Below are 16,571 nucleotides of genomic sequence, written 5' to 3'. Positions count from 1 at the left end.
TGAGGGTTCCGCACAGAGGCCCGTCCCAGGGCTCACACTAGTGTTCTTGGACATTGTCATGAGAAGGTCTCACTTATATCCTGAGAGTACCTGGAACTTGGGGCCAATAATCCTGTTTATATTCTTTGTGTCTAATACAGTGACGGGCATGAAGAAGGTCTTGTAAGTGTTTGATGTATAAATGGCTGAATGAGAGGAGGCCAAAACAGAAAAACATGGTGCTCTTGATTGTTTATACATAGTTCTTGCGTATCACATCAGCCAGAAGAGGGAGCATAATAAAATGGTTCAGAATTCTACCATTCAGTATCATGAGGCCTCCAAAAAGTTAGTAAAAATAATCTGGGTTTGGATCCCTCTCTACCTCAAAGGTTCCCCCCCCCTTCTATGGGAAGCCAATGAGAACCTCTTAAAAGCAAGTGGTTCCACCAGGCTTCTCTCAAAATAACCTCCCGTCCTCGTTAAAAGAGAAGTCTTTCATAAACCATGTTACAGTAATGGTAAGAACCAAGTTAAAGGTCCTTTCACTCCTTCAAATATGTAAAGAACAGATACTTTAGGCCAGCTGAGGTTGCAGGTCTCCTCCTTGCAAAAAGTGTCAGGTGTCCAGACAGCTAGACACAAAGATAAGAGAGATGTCTGCTTCCCCTCTGAGAAGCCATGTGTCCTGCCCTTGTCTCCCGCCCTCGCCGGGAGCAGCTCTACTGACTGATCCACTTACATTTATTTGTGGCTAAAGAAGACAAAACTGTAGAATCATCTCATAGTACACGTATTGGCTTCACACTAACCTTGACCAGTATCTGAAATAAATATCCTAGATTAGAGTGGGAGCGTGAAGAAGAATATAGGCTGGCTACTGCTGCACTTACATAATCTTTTTACGTTCTGAGGGCTCTGTGTATCCCTATATGTAAGCACTGAGCATAGAAATCCCTTTTATATAATCCCTGAGAGTCATTTGTCACCTACTTGGACACCGTCCTGGCTCTCATGCATTATGGATTACCTCTGACATAACAGAGCCTGATCTCCTAAAACTGATTTAGGAGAAGTTGGTACTCATACCATCACCAGCAAATGCCTCTGTCCTCTCCTGAAGTCAACCAGTTAGAGAGTGCTGGCAGAGCTTCCATTCCCAGCAATCACGTGTTGACAGAGAAACTGTTTTATGGCCATTCTGCTGAGACCATGTATGTTTCTGGGGTGGATTTTTGCTCCTCAGCCACACTCAGAACCAACTGGAACCTAGTGGATGTTGAAGCAAAATTGAGCCTTTTGGGGTTCAAATTCGTTTATTATTGGCAAAACATGACTTCCTGTTTTTCAGAAGAAGTTTTTTTAAAGGCTCATAAAAAAGGTTCCTGAGGCTTCTTGGACATCAAATGACTCTTACAAAACAATATTTTGATGAGTTAAGTGTAAATGAATCAGAAACATGTGGATTAAATTTCCCTTAAAATACACAGGGGCTTTGAAATTAAGGGGAAAAATGTTTGGCAAAACAGGGCCTGACTTTTACCAAACCCAAAACCTTTGAATTAGATTTGGAGACAATGGACCAACTGACTTTTCAGGCACATTAACTTTCGCTGGGAATGATCAATGACTAAAGTACATCATCCTCCCTTCCTTTTCCCAGACACCCCGCTTCACTGGAGATGTTTCTAGAACATGACTGTTTTCTATCTGGAACTCGAGACACACCTCCCATCTGACATCTCCCACCTCTTATATCCAGGATCTTCCCATTCCAATATCCCTCCTCTGACTCACTTCCTCCTCCTCCCATGGCAACAAAGAGAAGATGTCAGGCAGGGAAAGAACAGCCAGAAAAGATGAACTCCAGATACATGGGTTGGCTGCTGGTGAAAATATCTCACCACAAGTGAGACGCAGAGCAGGCTAGATATTCTACTGGAACAGCTTCTTTGCAGAAAGGGACATTTGCTAAGGTAACCAAAAGCCACCAGAACTTGACATTGGTATTAAAAATGGCAAGCTGTGCAGATACCATATTCTAACAGGCTATATATTCCCCCAGGATCGGTTTCCTATGGAGAGAAAATATACATTTTTCAGGAATCTAAATTCTCAACACAGTACTCTAAGTTTAATATGGGAGTCCCTACCCAAAATGTGCCTTTGCAGTCAAAAGTCCTCTGCTTCACGCCCTTGCCCATCAACCAGCTTAGGCAGTATATGGTTAGGACAGCCTCATTACCAGTTCCTACCTAACAAGGCCCATGAGTTCTTTGAGGACCTGTTCAATTAGGTCCCTGGGCTGTGCTGATTTGTCTCTCCCAGGAGAACTATCGACACAGAAATTAAACCATTGCCAAGCAGCTTGGAAAGACAGCTTTCCCTACAGCAATGCTGTGTTTTAGGTCTCCCTCCAAGCCACCAGTTCCTCACATCCCACCCTTCTTCCTACAGTCTCCAAGGGCACATTCTGCCCCAGCCTGCCAAGGAGAAACCCATAAATGCAAGCACGTGCATTTCTCCTCCTCCACGGCTGGCCTTTAAAACTATTGTTTAATAGTAGCTTGCAAAAGGGTTTACTGTGGTCTGGCTAAATCGATACCCACCCATGCCTATTTTGCTCACACTCTGAAGCCCATAGTACCCATAGTTAATGATGTCTTCATCTGTTTAGCTAAGCTAAGCTGAAATCCCGCCTATAGAAATGAGCTGATATTCCTCTTCAGCGGTAGTCACTGCCAACACAAGCTGCCAGCATCCTTCTTCAGAACTCTAGTCACACAAGTCTGCTCAAATCAATTGACATTCTCTTCTGAATCATTTGACTGAAAAAACTAATTTACATGCTGCAGGGGATTAGAATGGAATGGAGGAAGAAGGACTGCATAGGGGAGTCATTTAACGATTTATCAGAACATAAATGCGGACCTCCAAAAGCCTGAACACAATAGTGTACCTTCTTACAGATGCAAGGGGAAAACCATCTGATACAGGGCCAGGAGGATATTCTGGGGTCCTTATAACCTTAGTGTTTTGTTCTAAGATTGTGGTTCCTAACTCCAACTCATCAGCCAAATATCTTGGCAAGATTTTAATACAGATTCCCAGGCCTCAAGCCTAAATTGAATAGAACCTGAAGACTTTATACTTTAAAACTCCCAAGTTATCCTACTAACCTGTCCTTGGCCACTCAACTTTCAATCCGCCCCTTTAGCAGCAGAGATTAGTGACCTAGGGACCAAGGGCTCCATGTCTGCAAGCAACGTTTCTTCTGGGCAAAGTTGTCTTAGAGTTTCTTTGAACTCCTCTTTTGAAGGCTGAGCTAGGTCATTTTTTCTGTTTCCTCTCATTAACCCATCCAGATGGGGCGCCAAGGGACCTCTTAGAAACAAGGTCTTTTTTCCTACCGAGAGGGAAATCATTACAGCTTTGCTGATACACACTGAAAGGCTCTCCTGTTATGTCATCATGTGTTCTCCCATGATTCTATGCACCCTGCTCTCATCTAAAAGGATTCTAAAATGGTGGCTAGTTTTAGGCATCTTATTAAAAAAACAGAAATGGAAACTGGGAAAATGAAAGAATACTGTGCTTCAGCATGAACAAGAATAGAAAGTACAACATCATGATCCCATTTTCTTCTCTCAGGTTGACAAAGATATTTTAAAAGATTAATATCTGATGTTCATAAGCTTATGAAGAAATGGATACTCTTAAAACAGAGCTGGCAGAAGCAAATCTTTACAAACTATCTAAATAATATCAAAATTATCAAATTATGTGTTTTTATCAGAATAAGTGATGGTTTAAAAAAAAAAAAGTAGAGTATCACCCAAGACCATTGAGCTGCCTCAGTGAGTAAAGGTATTTTCTATTAATTGTTATCGTCTGAGTTTGAGCCCCAGGACCAAAACCAATATTTTTAAGAATGCCCAAATCTAAATGGCTTCCAGTAAGAAACTAATCTCTTGTTTTTACTGCTTGTCCACATGGCTCTGCTATAGCTCTGCTTTGCATCTTCATTTCAGCACCCAGGCCTTTGTGATTAACACTGTCAAGCTGGGAACAGCGGTGTCTGTAATCTCAGCACTGAGGAGGCTAAGGCAAGATGACCACATCCAATGATAATCTGGGCTACATAGCAAGATGTTGTGTCTTAAAAAGCAAAAACCAAAAGATGCTGTCATTCTTTTCCTAACAGAGGGAACCAAACATCATCACATGGACAGTTCCTCAGCATCTACCCAAAGGTCTGGGCATGTCCACTCAGATCACACTAGACAAAGCAGACCCTGTAATCACTTTGGAGTACAAGAGTCAAGGATAAAAACTCCTTTCCCAGGGAGGGGCACCACAGAAAAAGGATGTGCAAATCCAATGAGGAGTCACACAATGTACACACACCTCGACCTAGTGATTCTAACTTCTAAGAATTTCACCACCAGAAATAATCATGATACACAAAAAGTTTATGTAAAATTAAGGCTTTGTGATATAATTTATAATGGCAAAAAATTGAAAACAACATAAATCCACAAAACTGGTGATCTGGCTAAACAAGTTATATTGCATTTCTATGATTAGAAATTCAGCATTACTGTATAAGAAGAAAAACTAATAACATAAGACGCATGTATACATTAGCTGAAAAGGGCTATGTAGATGATCTGATCCTAATTATAAAAAACTGATCAGTATAACCACATGTGCCAAAGTGCTTAATAGATGATTCTAAAAGTAATAAGTAAAAATGCTACATGTTGACCAAAATGTTGTATTATTTCAATGTTATATAACTACGGGACATTTTCTTTTACTTCTTTGTTTCTTTATATTTTCCTGTTTTTTTTTTCTTTTATTATATCTTGTTTTCATTTATATATATATATATGTATGTATATATATATATTATGAAAGCAAGATATGTTGGATATCTTATTAGACATATATGTTGAAGATACAGTAACGCTGAATTTTTAATCATAGAAATGCAACATAATTTATTTAGCCAGTGCCCCACTTTTGTAAATTCATGTTGTTTTCTATTTTTTGCCATTATAAATTGTCATATATAAATATATATAATTAAAGTAATTCCAGTAAATTTAAACAAACACAGGGTGGGGTAGAATGTGGACACCTTCTTTTCAGGAAACAGCAATAACTGGACATCCCCATCTTGAAGGTCTCTTGGAACGATCCCTAAAATGAAGGTCCTTCTCTGGGGTGGTCTTGTTTTGTACAGCCTGTAAGTTACTTGGGAGCATCTAACTGACTACTTTGTCTCATCTTCTCCCGCTGCTCTCTCTCTCTTGAACTCAGCCACAACTATGTCCGTGGCTCTATTACACTTTTCATCATCAACCTACACCGATCAAGAAAGAAAATTAAACTGGCCGGGACTCTCAGGGACAAGCTCGTGCACCAGTACCTGCTGCAGCCCTATGGGCAGGAAGGCCTAAAGTCCAAGTAAGTGCCAAGCTAGAGGTAGCTTAGGACCATGTGGGCAGGAACTGAGTGAAGAGGGAGCTGGAGCCACCCCTTCTGCTGAGGCAACATCGAGGCTACTCATTCCCTGGGGCTTAAGGAGCTGGGGTGGGATACGTAGTCTAAAGTGGGGGATTTCAGATCCTTTGGGGGAATCTCTAGTCAGGTCCCTGTCTATCTGCATGCTTACATTCACCTGCAAAGTCAAACAGTAGACAAAATATTTCCCAACAAGGGCACTGTTGGTATTTGAGCACGTAAGTTCTTCATTATGCCATATTATCACATGACAATATCCATGTCTCTTTCAGCTATAACATTCTAGAATGTTATGACTTCCCTTTCATCATTATCTACAAACCCCATGGTAGAGGAAGAAGCACTAAAGGAAAGGCCCAAAGTTGAGAGATTAAGAGTCATTTTTGGCCCTTAATGATATAACTTTGGCATATCACGGCTGAATCTGTTTTATCTGTCTGGACAATAAGGAGGCAAATTGTATTTCAGAATCCCTGTGGCCCTTCAAACCACCTCCCTCAGTCTCTCCTGGATACTGGCAACAATGATGTCCCAACAGAAGGCAGCACTGAGAAGGGCCTGGCCAAAGGCAAAATCACTCTGGCTCCCCGAGCAAGGCCTCTCAGAAGGGGCATCGGATGCTGTGCAGATCAGGGGCGTTCCCGTTGCATTTTTAATGTTTACCAAGTTTAACAAAGCTGTAAACTTGGAGCAGGTGGCTTGCACTCCCACAGCTGCCCACAAATATTTGTGCTATAATTGGTCAGTGCTTCACTGCAACCTTGGTGGCTTGCATTTGGCTTCCAACTGTATGTGCAGCGGGAACAAAACAGTCTGGAAAGTCATTTACTGCGTTTCTTTAGCCCACCCCAGATCTGTATTTTCACATACTGGTTCTTTCTGTCCACTACATATACATAGCTTTTACTTTTCTCTCTTCGAATCCTGCCTGCACCCTCAGGACTCTTGAGAGTTTTGTCACTCTATCTATAACTGTGTAGTTCACGACTGCATGTTGAATTCTCATCCTTCATCCTAAGCAAGACACCCAATACTGGCCTGAGGAAAATGATTGTACAACTGTTCGTCTCAGTCGCAAGGCCTGAAACATAAGACTCAAGTGTTGCTCTCTATTTGGTAAGGTCCTTTGCAGCTCTAGATTCTCATCCTGGTTCGATTTTCTTAGAACTGTAAGTATAGGCAAGCCTCCTGCTAGTATTCAATGATGATCTGCGATAATATTTCTGGCAGATGTGAAAGGTAATTCCTCATCAGTGATTGACTGTGACAGGTTAGAGTCCCTGAAACCAGTGAGCTTGGGTGCTGAGCCTGCCCAGTGTCAAGAAGACAATGCACGCTTAGTGTAATGCTTTTTGTCTAGGAGGCCAAGATGTCAATCCTTGCTCTGTATGAGACAAAGTTTATTATAAACTATCGATGAGCCTCAGTTTCTTCTCGAGTGGGACGTAGTAAATGAGGTGATCCATGTCAGATTCCAGCACATTGTAAGTGCTGAATACATATCCATTGCTTCCGTACTCTCACCCCAGAACTTTTCTAGGCTTTTGTGGAAGAGGGGGCATAATTGTTGTCCCTAAAAATGATCTTTTTCACCCTTGTGTGTCTGTGTGTGTGTGTGTATGTGTGTGTGTGTTCAAGATTATGGCTTTATAAAAGGCCTACTGAGAACAGTGTAAAATTAAAGCCATGTAGCCAGAGTGGATGATGTAAGAGGATAGTGTCTTTGAATGAGCCTGTTTCCCTGGTAACCAAGTTCTCCACCCTGTTTATCCCAGCACCATGCCCACACCTCCAGAGCCTTGTCACCCATACGCTTGTCCTTAGGATGTCTGAAGTACTGACTCGTGGTTGTGACCTGCTTTGCCACCCTGTACTTTACCTTGTGACCAGACTCGTAAGGAGCTGTGCTACAGTTTTGTTAGGGCTATAGGAAAAGGACAAGACAAAGTGATTCCATTCCACAGGGATCTTGAAGAACTTGGTAAAATGTTGAGATCAAAAGGGGCCAGAAGGCTGGCAGCTGAGGCAGAGGCTGGCACCTATCTGTGTGATTAACTCTTAGCTTCTTTACCTGTCAAAAAGGAGGAGAGTGAGAATCAAGTTAGAGGATACTAGCGAAATAAAGCCTTCTTCGAGTGTAATACATGAACACATACATCTATGAATATAAACCTGGAAACACACAGATAGTTATTGTTTTAGGTATGTGGTATTAGAGCATTTAGAACAGTGGTTCTCTACCTGTGGCTCAGGACTCCTTTGGCAAACCTCTATCTCCAAAAATATTTACATTGTCATTCATAGCAGTAGTGGAATTACAGTTATGAAATAAAAACGAAAACAACTCTATGGTTGGGGCTCACCTCATGAGGAACTGGATTAAACAACTCTATGGTTGGGGCTCACCTCATGAGGAACTGGATTAAAGGGCCACACACATCGTTAAGAAGGCTGAGAACCAGTGGCTTAGATTCAGAAGTAAAGAGCACCAGATTCCAAATCCAGCCTGTCACTAACACAGCGCTAAACTTCGGGCCTTAAAGTAGCATTTTAGCCTGTTCCTCTCCTAACAGTGGTAATAACTTATCACCCCTTCTATCCCAGAGCTCTGACTTTGTGCTGTGCCGTCTTGGCCTGTAAGTTGCTAGGTAGGGACTGTGAGACCACAGCTGAGCAGACTGTTTAGTACCACTCCAGCACTGTCCCTGCTCCAGAGCAAGAGCCCATGGCGTGTCTGAATGGGGGTCTCCAAGGAAGCACACGGCAGTGTCATCAAAGCAAACTACTCAGAAAGGAAGAAAGGAAAGGCTAGGAAGTGAGTTCAGTCTTTGCTGTCTCTCTTCTCTTTTCTATAGCCTCTGGGCCTGGACTCTGTTCTCTATCTACCAATTCCTTGCTATAGCCGAAAGAAGAGAATGGCAAGTTCCTGGGGTGAAGGATACGTACCTGCTCCTCTCTGGAGCAGCCAGAAGAGGGTATAACACAAGCAAGTCACATTCAAGCCAGCCGTTAGGTCTACAGTAAGAAGATGCCAAAAAAAAAAACGTTTTTGTTAAGGCCATGGAATACGCATTCTCTCAGAATGCCGTCAAGGCTGGGAAGACTTGAAGTCTCTGGAAGGGTGTCACTGTGTGAGTGGGAAATGAAGGTTTGTCAGCCCTCACATAGGAGGAAGCTGCCAATCAGGCATCCCCCTCGGCATCTGGGTTTATAGTCTCCCACCTCAGTGGTCAGTCAGTCCCAAGACCCACACTTGTCTTAATTCTTTCTATAAAAGGTTGTAGACATCATTGTATCATTCTAGGAATGAGGCAAATGGCCATCACTCTTTGTCCTGCAGGGCAGGCATTTTAGAAAATGCTGTGTGTACTTGTGAATATCCTGCATCTGAAGTACACACTTACTCATCACAGAAGAGCTGACAGAAATGGGAGAATTGGGTCAGAGAAGAGAGGTAAATTTAGGACTTTATTTAGATATTCATACAACTGCCAAGCAAAATTCAGCAAATTTGCCCTGTAATACTTCAAAATGGCAAGGGGTTCAGTTTAAAGGAGATATTTTACATATGCCAGAAGAAATTTACTCGTTCTGGCCTGGTGGAGGACAAGATGGGCGTCCTCAGGAGAGAGGCTGTTGGTGAAGACGGTGGCATCCATATATACTCTGATCTTTACTCAGGAAGGCTGGGAAAGGGAGGACCGACTCCCGTCACATGGCAAAAGTCATTATTCTCTTTAGTCTCCTGTCTTCTGCACTCTCAGAGCCTGTGATCTCAGTGGTCACCAACCAAGTAACTTCTTCAAACCACTAAGTGAACACACACAGAGGCTGTGCTACAAGAGTGAATGGTGGTAATAGCCGGTTCCTCTCAGAGAATCCCCAGCTGTGAGTCCGCTGTGGGCTAGGTCTCAGCTTCCTGCTAAATGGCTCTTTTCTGAATACCTCAGAGGAGAGGAGCACTTCGAGGGTAGTTCCACAACCTAGAGAAAGTGTCTTCCCATGGCCTCGTGTGGCCACAGATGAGGAAACGTTCACCTCTAGGGAATTGGCTCTTCCTGGGTGTAAACATTTCCCAAGGTCTTCAACAAACAGAAGCAACATCTGGACCAGAGAAGCCAACTTGTAACTGAAAGTGAGAGGGTCACTTTTACAGGGGAATCACATGAGTGTTAAGTCAGATTCCAGGGTGTCTGTGTGCCTGATTTCATTTAGAGAGGGTACAAAAATTAGAAAAGAGGGAACGCCTTTCATCAGATTAGACATTCTCACATGGAGACTTCAGGAAACCAGTATCTGCTAAGAATTCTGGGCTAAGTGACATTTGGAGGGAATCTTGTTTTGTCCTCTGCCCTCATTTATAGTCTGTACTAAGCCACATAGAGCAGAGGCTGTTCCGTGTTTACTGACCACAATTTCAGTCTGTCTGAACACTTAATTTTATGCTAATCCTGAGGCTTGCTGTAATAGCTGTGTAGCCATTACCTCATATAACCTTTTGAACAACACCGTGAAGGAGGCAGGCTAATGCTTGCCCCGCCACGTTAGAGGTATAGAAACTGAGTCTTAGTGCATTTCCTATTTACCCAGGAGTTGCACAACTAGTGACAAAGCAAGAAAGCACCTAGCATGTGTGTTAGTCCTCATCCACAGCCCCTCTTCAACAGCGTGCTGCTTCAACAGTCCAGCAGTGGGCCATCACAGTTACAGAGGACAAAGGTGCCACCAAAATGCCATGAGACTGTCTGGGTTTGTCCACCTTAACTCTGCCTAGAATTAGTATGTTGAAGAGGCCTCTCATGGAACTAATTCATTCCAGCCCCATTCAGTAATGGTGGTCTTCACTTACTGTCTGGCTACAGTTCAATGTTTGTGCTTCAGACCAGAATGCCCTTGACTTTCTTGTGCAGTAAAAACACCTGGCCTTTAAGAGGTCTGTAACGTGGAAGTTTTGGTGGTGAGGCTGGGAGCAGACGACTCTGGAGTCCTTGCCTTCAAAAACTTATCTATGTTATTAGAGATAAGTCCGACAAAGCAGCCTGGAGCTGGTGCAGAGCGCCTCTGCCTTGAGGGTCATGGTTCCACGTGGATGCTTAAACCTCAGATCTATCTGCACTTCTCCAGCCGCTGGCACATTGTGACTGCGGAATCGCAAAGCCCTCATGAACCACACATCTTGCCTGTCCTCTGAAGAAATGAGCGTTTTTAGTCTTTGTCCTCAAACTGCGTGGGCTTTGTTTCCCCCAACTCTCAGAGACATAACTATCGCTCTGATTTTATCCTCGTTAATTTTTAAATAACATAAAATTTATTAACAAAAAATAACATTGATATCTAACTGCATACCGATGGAAAGGTGTCATTTGATGCTAGCCCAACAAAAAGGTTCTGAACATTCACGTTAACTCCCAGGTGCTAAGACTTTTTAAATGGGCCCATGTCCCTGTTGGAGCAGACTGCATGATGCTACTCCCTGGCTAGGTTCTTAGACTGCCCATTGTGGAAATCCCGAGAACTGAACTGGCCATTACTTTACCAACCCCTTACTTTTGGGTTTGGATACAACAGACCCAGTAAAGAGGAGTGTGGCCACTGGGCCAGCACATTCCTGACTTCTAAGTGTTTTCATTCGATGCTGCTGACAGTAGTTGGTACCTGGACTGTTTGAACCCTCTGTGTTTCTGTGACCTTCACTGCTGGAATAATTCCAATTAATTTCTTTAAAAAAAAAAAAAAAGCGTCTTTGTAAAGTGTAGTTAAAGATGCCAATAAGAAGTTTCTCCTGTGATGTGCCTGCCTAAAAAGATATCCACCTCTGTTGGATAGCACAGCCCAGATCCTGAGTTGGTCCACTCCAGTATTAGGTGACTCCAGTTGAAGGAGCAGCCCTCTTTATATGAGGCTAAAGGGATATTTCTTGTAATTTCTACCCTTGCTTTAGGAAAGGTGAGCAGAAAGATCTACACCTTCTTCTCTGTAGCAAGTTTCAACGTATATCTCTGCTGCTAGTTCTGACCTAATGATCCTTACGGTTCTTCAAATGACCTAGTTCTAGCTTGTTTACACTGATCCCCTGACATCCATCAAGTTGTAGAATCTTTGTTCACAGAATCGTCCTTTCAATTGTTACTCATCCAGTCTTAGGTGAAGAGATCTGAGAAAGAGCAGGAAATGTGTCATTAGCACAGTCATCTGACATCCTCATGTCTCTGCTAACTTCATAATAAAAGATGTTATTCTTCAGCTGTGCTCACTGAATGTGTGTGACATTGGAGATGCTATCTACTACTAACGTATTGTTTTCATGTGTTTCCTGTTTCCCTTGTTTAATTTTCCATTGGGATATTAATTTGTCTTATTAGAAGCATGGAATTTTGCTCTAATATAAGTCAGTTTCTCAACTGACATCTATCATGTATATTAAGCTATGTTTCCTAGTATTTTACTTAATAATTTTTCAAATATTTCATTTTTAGAGTATTATTTTGACATGAAGTATTTGTTTTTCATCTTGTTCTTTATGGTTTCTTCCATTCCACTTATATCACTTAAATGTGTGGGCATTTATTTTTCTGGGATCAGATGAATGTGCACTTCTATCTCCTTCTAATTTCTTTCTTCCTCCCTCTCTCCCTTCCACCTTCCTTCCCTCCCTTTCACGATCTCACTCTTGCTCTCCTTGCTCTCTCTGCACTGAGGATTGAGCGCATACCTTCTGCATGGTAGGCACATGCTGGACCACTGACCTATACAACCAGAGTGCTTATATTAATTTCTTTAATCCATTTGTAAGTTGGAATTGTTTGTATACTATAGCTCCTAAGGAATGGCAAGCTATGATAGTCAGACTGAAAGGCGGTGGGAGAACCTGACAACTCAGGCAAGACTCAGGGTAGGTTTTTAAATATCCAGAGAAAATCAGACCCTTTTTGTTTTAAAGGAGAGTTTAGAATGGAAACCTCCTTTACCTGGAGAAAAAGGCCCTAGAGGGGCAGATGCAGCCCTTCTGAAATGTCATTTGGAACCCCCCACCAGGAGGAAAAGGAAGCTGACTGGAAGCCCCAGATAATAAAGCCACCTAGGGACACTTATGAGCTGCTGTGAGTAAACAAAAAAGTAGTGCTTTAAACCCCAACAGTCAAGTCTGCGCTTCAGGTAGGCACCAGGGAGAGCAGAGACACAAATAAATACATGTGAACAGAGGCATTTATTAACAATAATTAGACCCAGGGTCTGAGACAGTCTGTAGAAAAAGGGGAGGCAAGCCTGCACACAGAAGAGGCCCCAGAGCCTCCAGAGAGGGGCAACTCCTTCCCAGGAACTTAGAAGCTTCCGGAGCCTCGTAAGCCCTGTTGAATGCAGTGTTCTTTGTGGCTCATGAGGAGATGGTAGCAGTAACAGTGTGGCCGGCATGGCCTAAGTAAATCGTTATGTTGAGCATATGTGGAGATGCACTAGAGGTGCAGGGTGGGATGCTCTTCACCGCCCTTACATTCTCCCTCTGCGCGCACAAAGCCTGTCAGTAAGGACTTTGTGATACGACCCAGGACTTAGGAGGAGCTACAGGGTGTTAAGGAACATGCTGTCCAGAGGGACAATGTGTTCAGTTCTTTCTTCTGAGAGTGTGAGGTCATTGGTAAGGCTTCTGCCTGGGTGAAGCGCTGCCCACAACGTCCCTGGTACTTAGGGCACATTCATCTCACCAGTGTACATGCCTAGGGCAGCTCTGGTGAAAGGCAGAAACACTCACTTCAGTCTCACACCAAAACATTTCCTTCTTAAAGAGTCATATCTTCTGAATTAAAAAGTGTGGCCTCCTCGCAGGGCATTGCAAAAGAGTAAAGTGAACCTACCCAAACTGAACTTGGAATGTGACAGCCAGTTAGTTACTTGACTCCCTCTCACCCCAGTGGCAAACTGTCTCTGTCCCTTCCAACACTGGTGCTGCTTAACCCTGGCTGCACTCTGAGCAGCGATGGGCTTGCAAACCCCAGTGCCCACATCGCAGCGCAGTTAACTCAAATCTCTTGGCTGAAGCGATTCTGAAAGCTCCCTCGGTGATTCAAATATGTGACCAAACTTGGGAACCACTGGCCTTCCATAAACCCTGGGATGTGGTCCCAGATGATTTAAATCTTTGATTTCCCCATCCAGGCACCAAGCCATTTCTCCAAAGGTGTGAACTTGCCATGAGCCCCTGGGAATTTTCCATGCCTGAGTAAAAGGCTGAGAGCTGGTTTCCCAGAGCTTTATTGTTTGTTTTGTTTTAAATCCCAGATTAGTACTGTGCAGATTATAGGATTATGAAATGATTTTCTATTTTACAGTGACTTGACATCTTAAACCAAGATGTTTGTGGATCCACAATTTTCACTGTTGTTTTCTGAGAGATTTCCATTTGTTCTTAGCTCCAGAATATATTTTGTTCCCACTCACTTCCAACAGCTGGAAACTTTCTGCATAGCTGTCCATCGTGGCTCTGGTCTGTCCCCACCTTCACTTACTAGAGGTCCCTCTAGTCAGGCAGAGACTTCTGTGCTTTCCCATAGGATGATTTCTTCATGGTATAGCTAATGACTCTGAATGGTTGGTGCTAAGGTTAAGGGCAGGAAAGCTAAATACATCGGTGGCTCCTTGTAGAATGAGAAGAGCCGGCCCTTGTCTTCTTGCTGGATTGGCGATGGAGATATGTAACTGTCAAGCAGAGCTTGTCACTTCAAGGAAGTTCCAGCTCATTCCTGAGGCTAGGCCTGAGTCCTGAATCCACAGTTCTAGGCACAGGAGGTGGCTTATTCCGCACACAGAACCTACAGCACCAGACTGTGGACTGGCGGCCACACACCAGCAGCCACTTTGACGACCGCCCCTCCATGCTCATTTCTACAAGAATGACTTTGCATTCTTGCCCACATTGCCCTTTGACATCTTGTTCTTTTACCTTGGAGGGTCACACGGAGTGCTGGGTGTTATACGGAGCAGTGTGAAAAGTCAGAAAAACTGGGATATTTATCTACCTGCTTTAATGGAAGAAGTATCCAGGGAGCCTTGATCCAAAACTAATGGGCCTACTCTGAGTGTGGCTTACAGATTTATATCTACATCTGGGAAAAACTCCCCACCCTACTTGCCCTCTGCTGTGTGGGGAATGTCCTTGACCCACACCGCCTCTACCTGCTTCACACAGGTAGCACTGGGGAAAGTGCCTCCTTCTCCAAAAAGGATGCACTAACTCTCAGACAATGAGAACACTGAGAATCACACAGGACCTTGGAAGTGTGGGGAAGGAGAGTGAAGTTCTGTCTTGGAATTTGGAAAAGTCTAAAGATTGGGGGCCACTGGACCTAGCCAGAAAGATGAACCGTACTTCTAGGAAACGCTTGTGGTATAGGAGGCCATGGGATGCCTCAAGATAAGCTTACAGAGGTTTGGACATGCACAAGTTTAAGGCTTATTTAGTCTTGGAGGTACCAAATCTCACATAGGGCTAGAATATAGGATGCCTGTGGGGTGAGGAGAAAGGCCACAAGATACCCTAGGGCCAGACCACAGAAAATGTTGAAACCCAGTCCAAATTTGATTTTCCTTCTATTTGCGTTTTTCTGTATAACATGTTTATTATGGTGTTTAGCCACATATTTACATGCTGCAGTGATTTTTGGCCTAGTGGCCAAGGCCTAAGTCTGTTATAATTGACTCTATACATCACCAAGTACTGTGGAGATCTGAGTACCACCACCACTTGGTGACCGTGGCTCACTAATCTTTGCAATGGGAATAAGACAGTTAGCTGGGGAGGAAAGGCCCTGTAGTCTTTTGATCTGGTTTCCATTGTGTCCTGCGGTTTGAGTGTGATATACCTATGACATGGAACTTTTGGATGGTCGCAGAATCAAATTTTCTTCTTAGACTGCCTCTCAGAAGTTAACAGTATCAGTTTAAAAAAAAAAATCCATGTTCCTTGGCTAGGTGCTCATCTTGTCTGCCAAGTGTGCTAAGTTAATTTAAGGCACTGGAAACCCACGGCAGAATCCCATTGTGGCCTGGACCATTATTACACAGATTTAGGTGGACCACCAAACCTACTTCATGCAGAAAAAGTCCATCCATTTATCTGACACGGGAGCCCGTGAGAATCCCCTGTGCCCCCTGAAACAGTCCTGGCCGGCATGTGGGGGGAAGCCAGATCTAAACTTTTCAGACCCCCGGTGTCCCCTCAAGCGAGTAGATATGCAGCGTAAATTATTTCATCAGCTTCAAGCAGTAGGGCTCCCGGAGGGCTGAAAGGAGCCGGAAGTTTTCTTTCCCATCATTCCTCTCTCTTCTGGGTCTCCTCTCTGTAACAGCAGTGGAAGAAGAAGTTGGCTCAAACATCCTCATCAGAATGCCTAGAGAAGTGAACTGACAAGAACTACTGTGGCAGGCAAGAAGGCAGACGGCTAAGTCCATACTGCTGAGGACAAAGAAAGAAGTGGGAGTAGCAAACAGACAGGATGGAGAAAGCTACATCCGATAGCCTAGAGGAAGAACGGGCTTTCCGATAGGGTCTCCCAGATACTAGGTAGTCAAAAGCTAAAAAGAAAAAAAAAAAAAGCTTTGAGTCACAACTGAAGGAAGGAATCTTCATCAGACCCTCGAGGAATAATGGGAGCTCTATGGGAGGATCCAGAGCTTGACCCAACAGCAAAATAGAATCACGAAGCCTTAGCCACCATCCTCGGTGTATCGGCCTTGCTCAGGGCCACGTGAAAGGAGCTTCCTTTCCTCTGCCCTTCCTGAAGCCGGAAGGGAAACAAGCCCAAGGTCCCGAAACCTGGCTGGGCCCCTCCAGGCTCTAACCTGGCCCTGACCTGGAAGAGGGCAGGGCAGCTGCGCGCACCGGTTTCCCAGCCCAGCTCGGGGAAACTGCTCCAACAGGTGCGGCCGGCGGCGGGGGACCCGGAACCCCGGAGAGCCTGGCGCCGCGGCCAGCGACTCCTCCACACCTGCGGCGGGATCCCCCTAGGCCCTCTGGCTGGGAAGGCCGCACTGCAGTGGGAACCGCAGCCCTGCTGGGCGCGTTTCCT

At 44.1% G+C, this 16,571-nt stretch overlaps 1 protein-coding gene across 2 annotated transcripts in view; it reads left to right on the top strand.

Moving 5' to 3' along the window:
* Positions 1 to 16,571, top strand: part of Hpse2 (heparanase 2 (inactive)) — a 592,793-nt gene that overhangs the window by 568,856 nt on the left and 7,366 nt on the right. For both annotated transcript variants that reach the window (XM_060389839.1, XM_060389845.1), the window contains one exon: positions 5,305 to 5,451. In XM_060389839.1, coding sequence (XP_060245822.1) covers positions 5,305 to 5,451 — 147 coding nt within the window. The remainder of the gene's footprint in view (positions 1 to 5,304; positions 5,452 to 16,571) is intronic.

This window comes from Meriones unguiculatus, chromosome 1 (assembly GCF_030254825.1).
Source record: "Meriones unguiculatus strain TT.TT164.6M chromosome 1, Bangor_MerUng_6.1, whole genome shotgun sequence".
Taxonomy (NCBI): domain Eukaryota; kingdom Metazoa; phylum Chordata; class Mammalia; order Rodentia; family Muridae; genus Meriones; species Meriones unguiculatus.
This window is presented reverse-complemented; position numbering and strand designations above follow the sequence as displayed.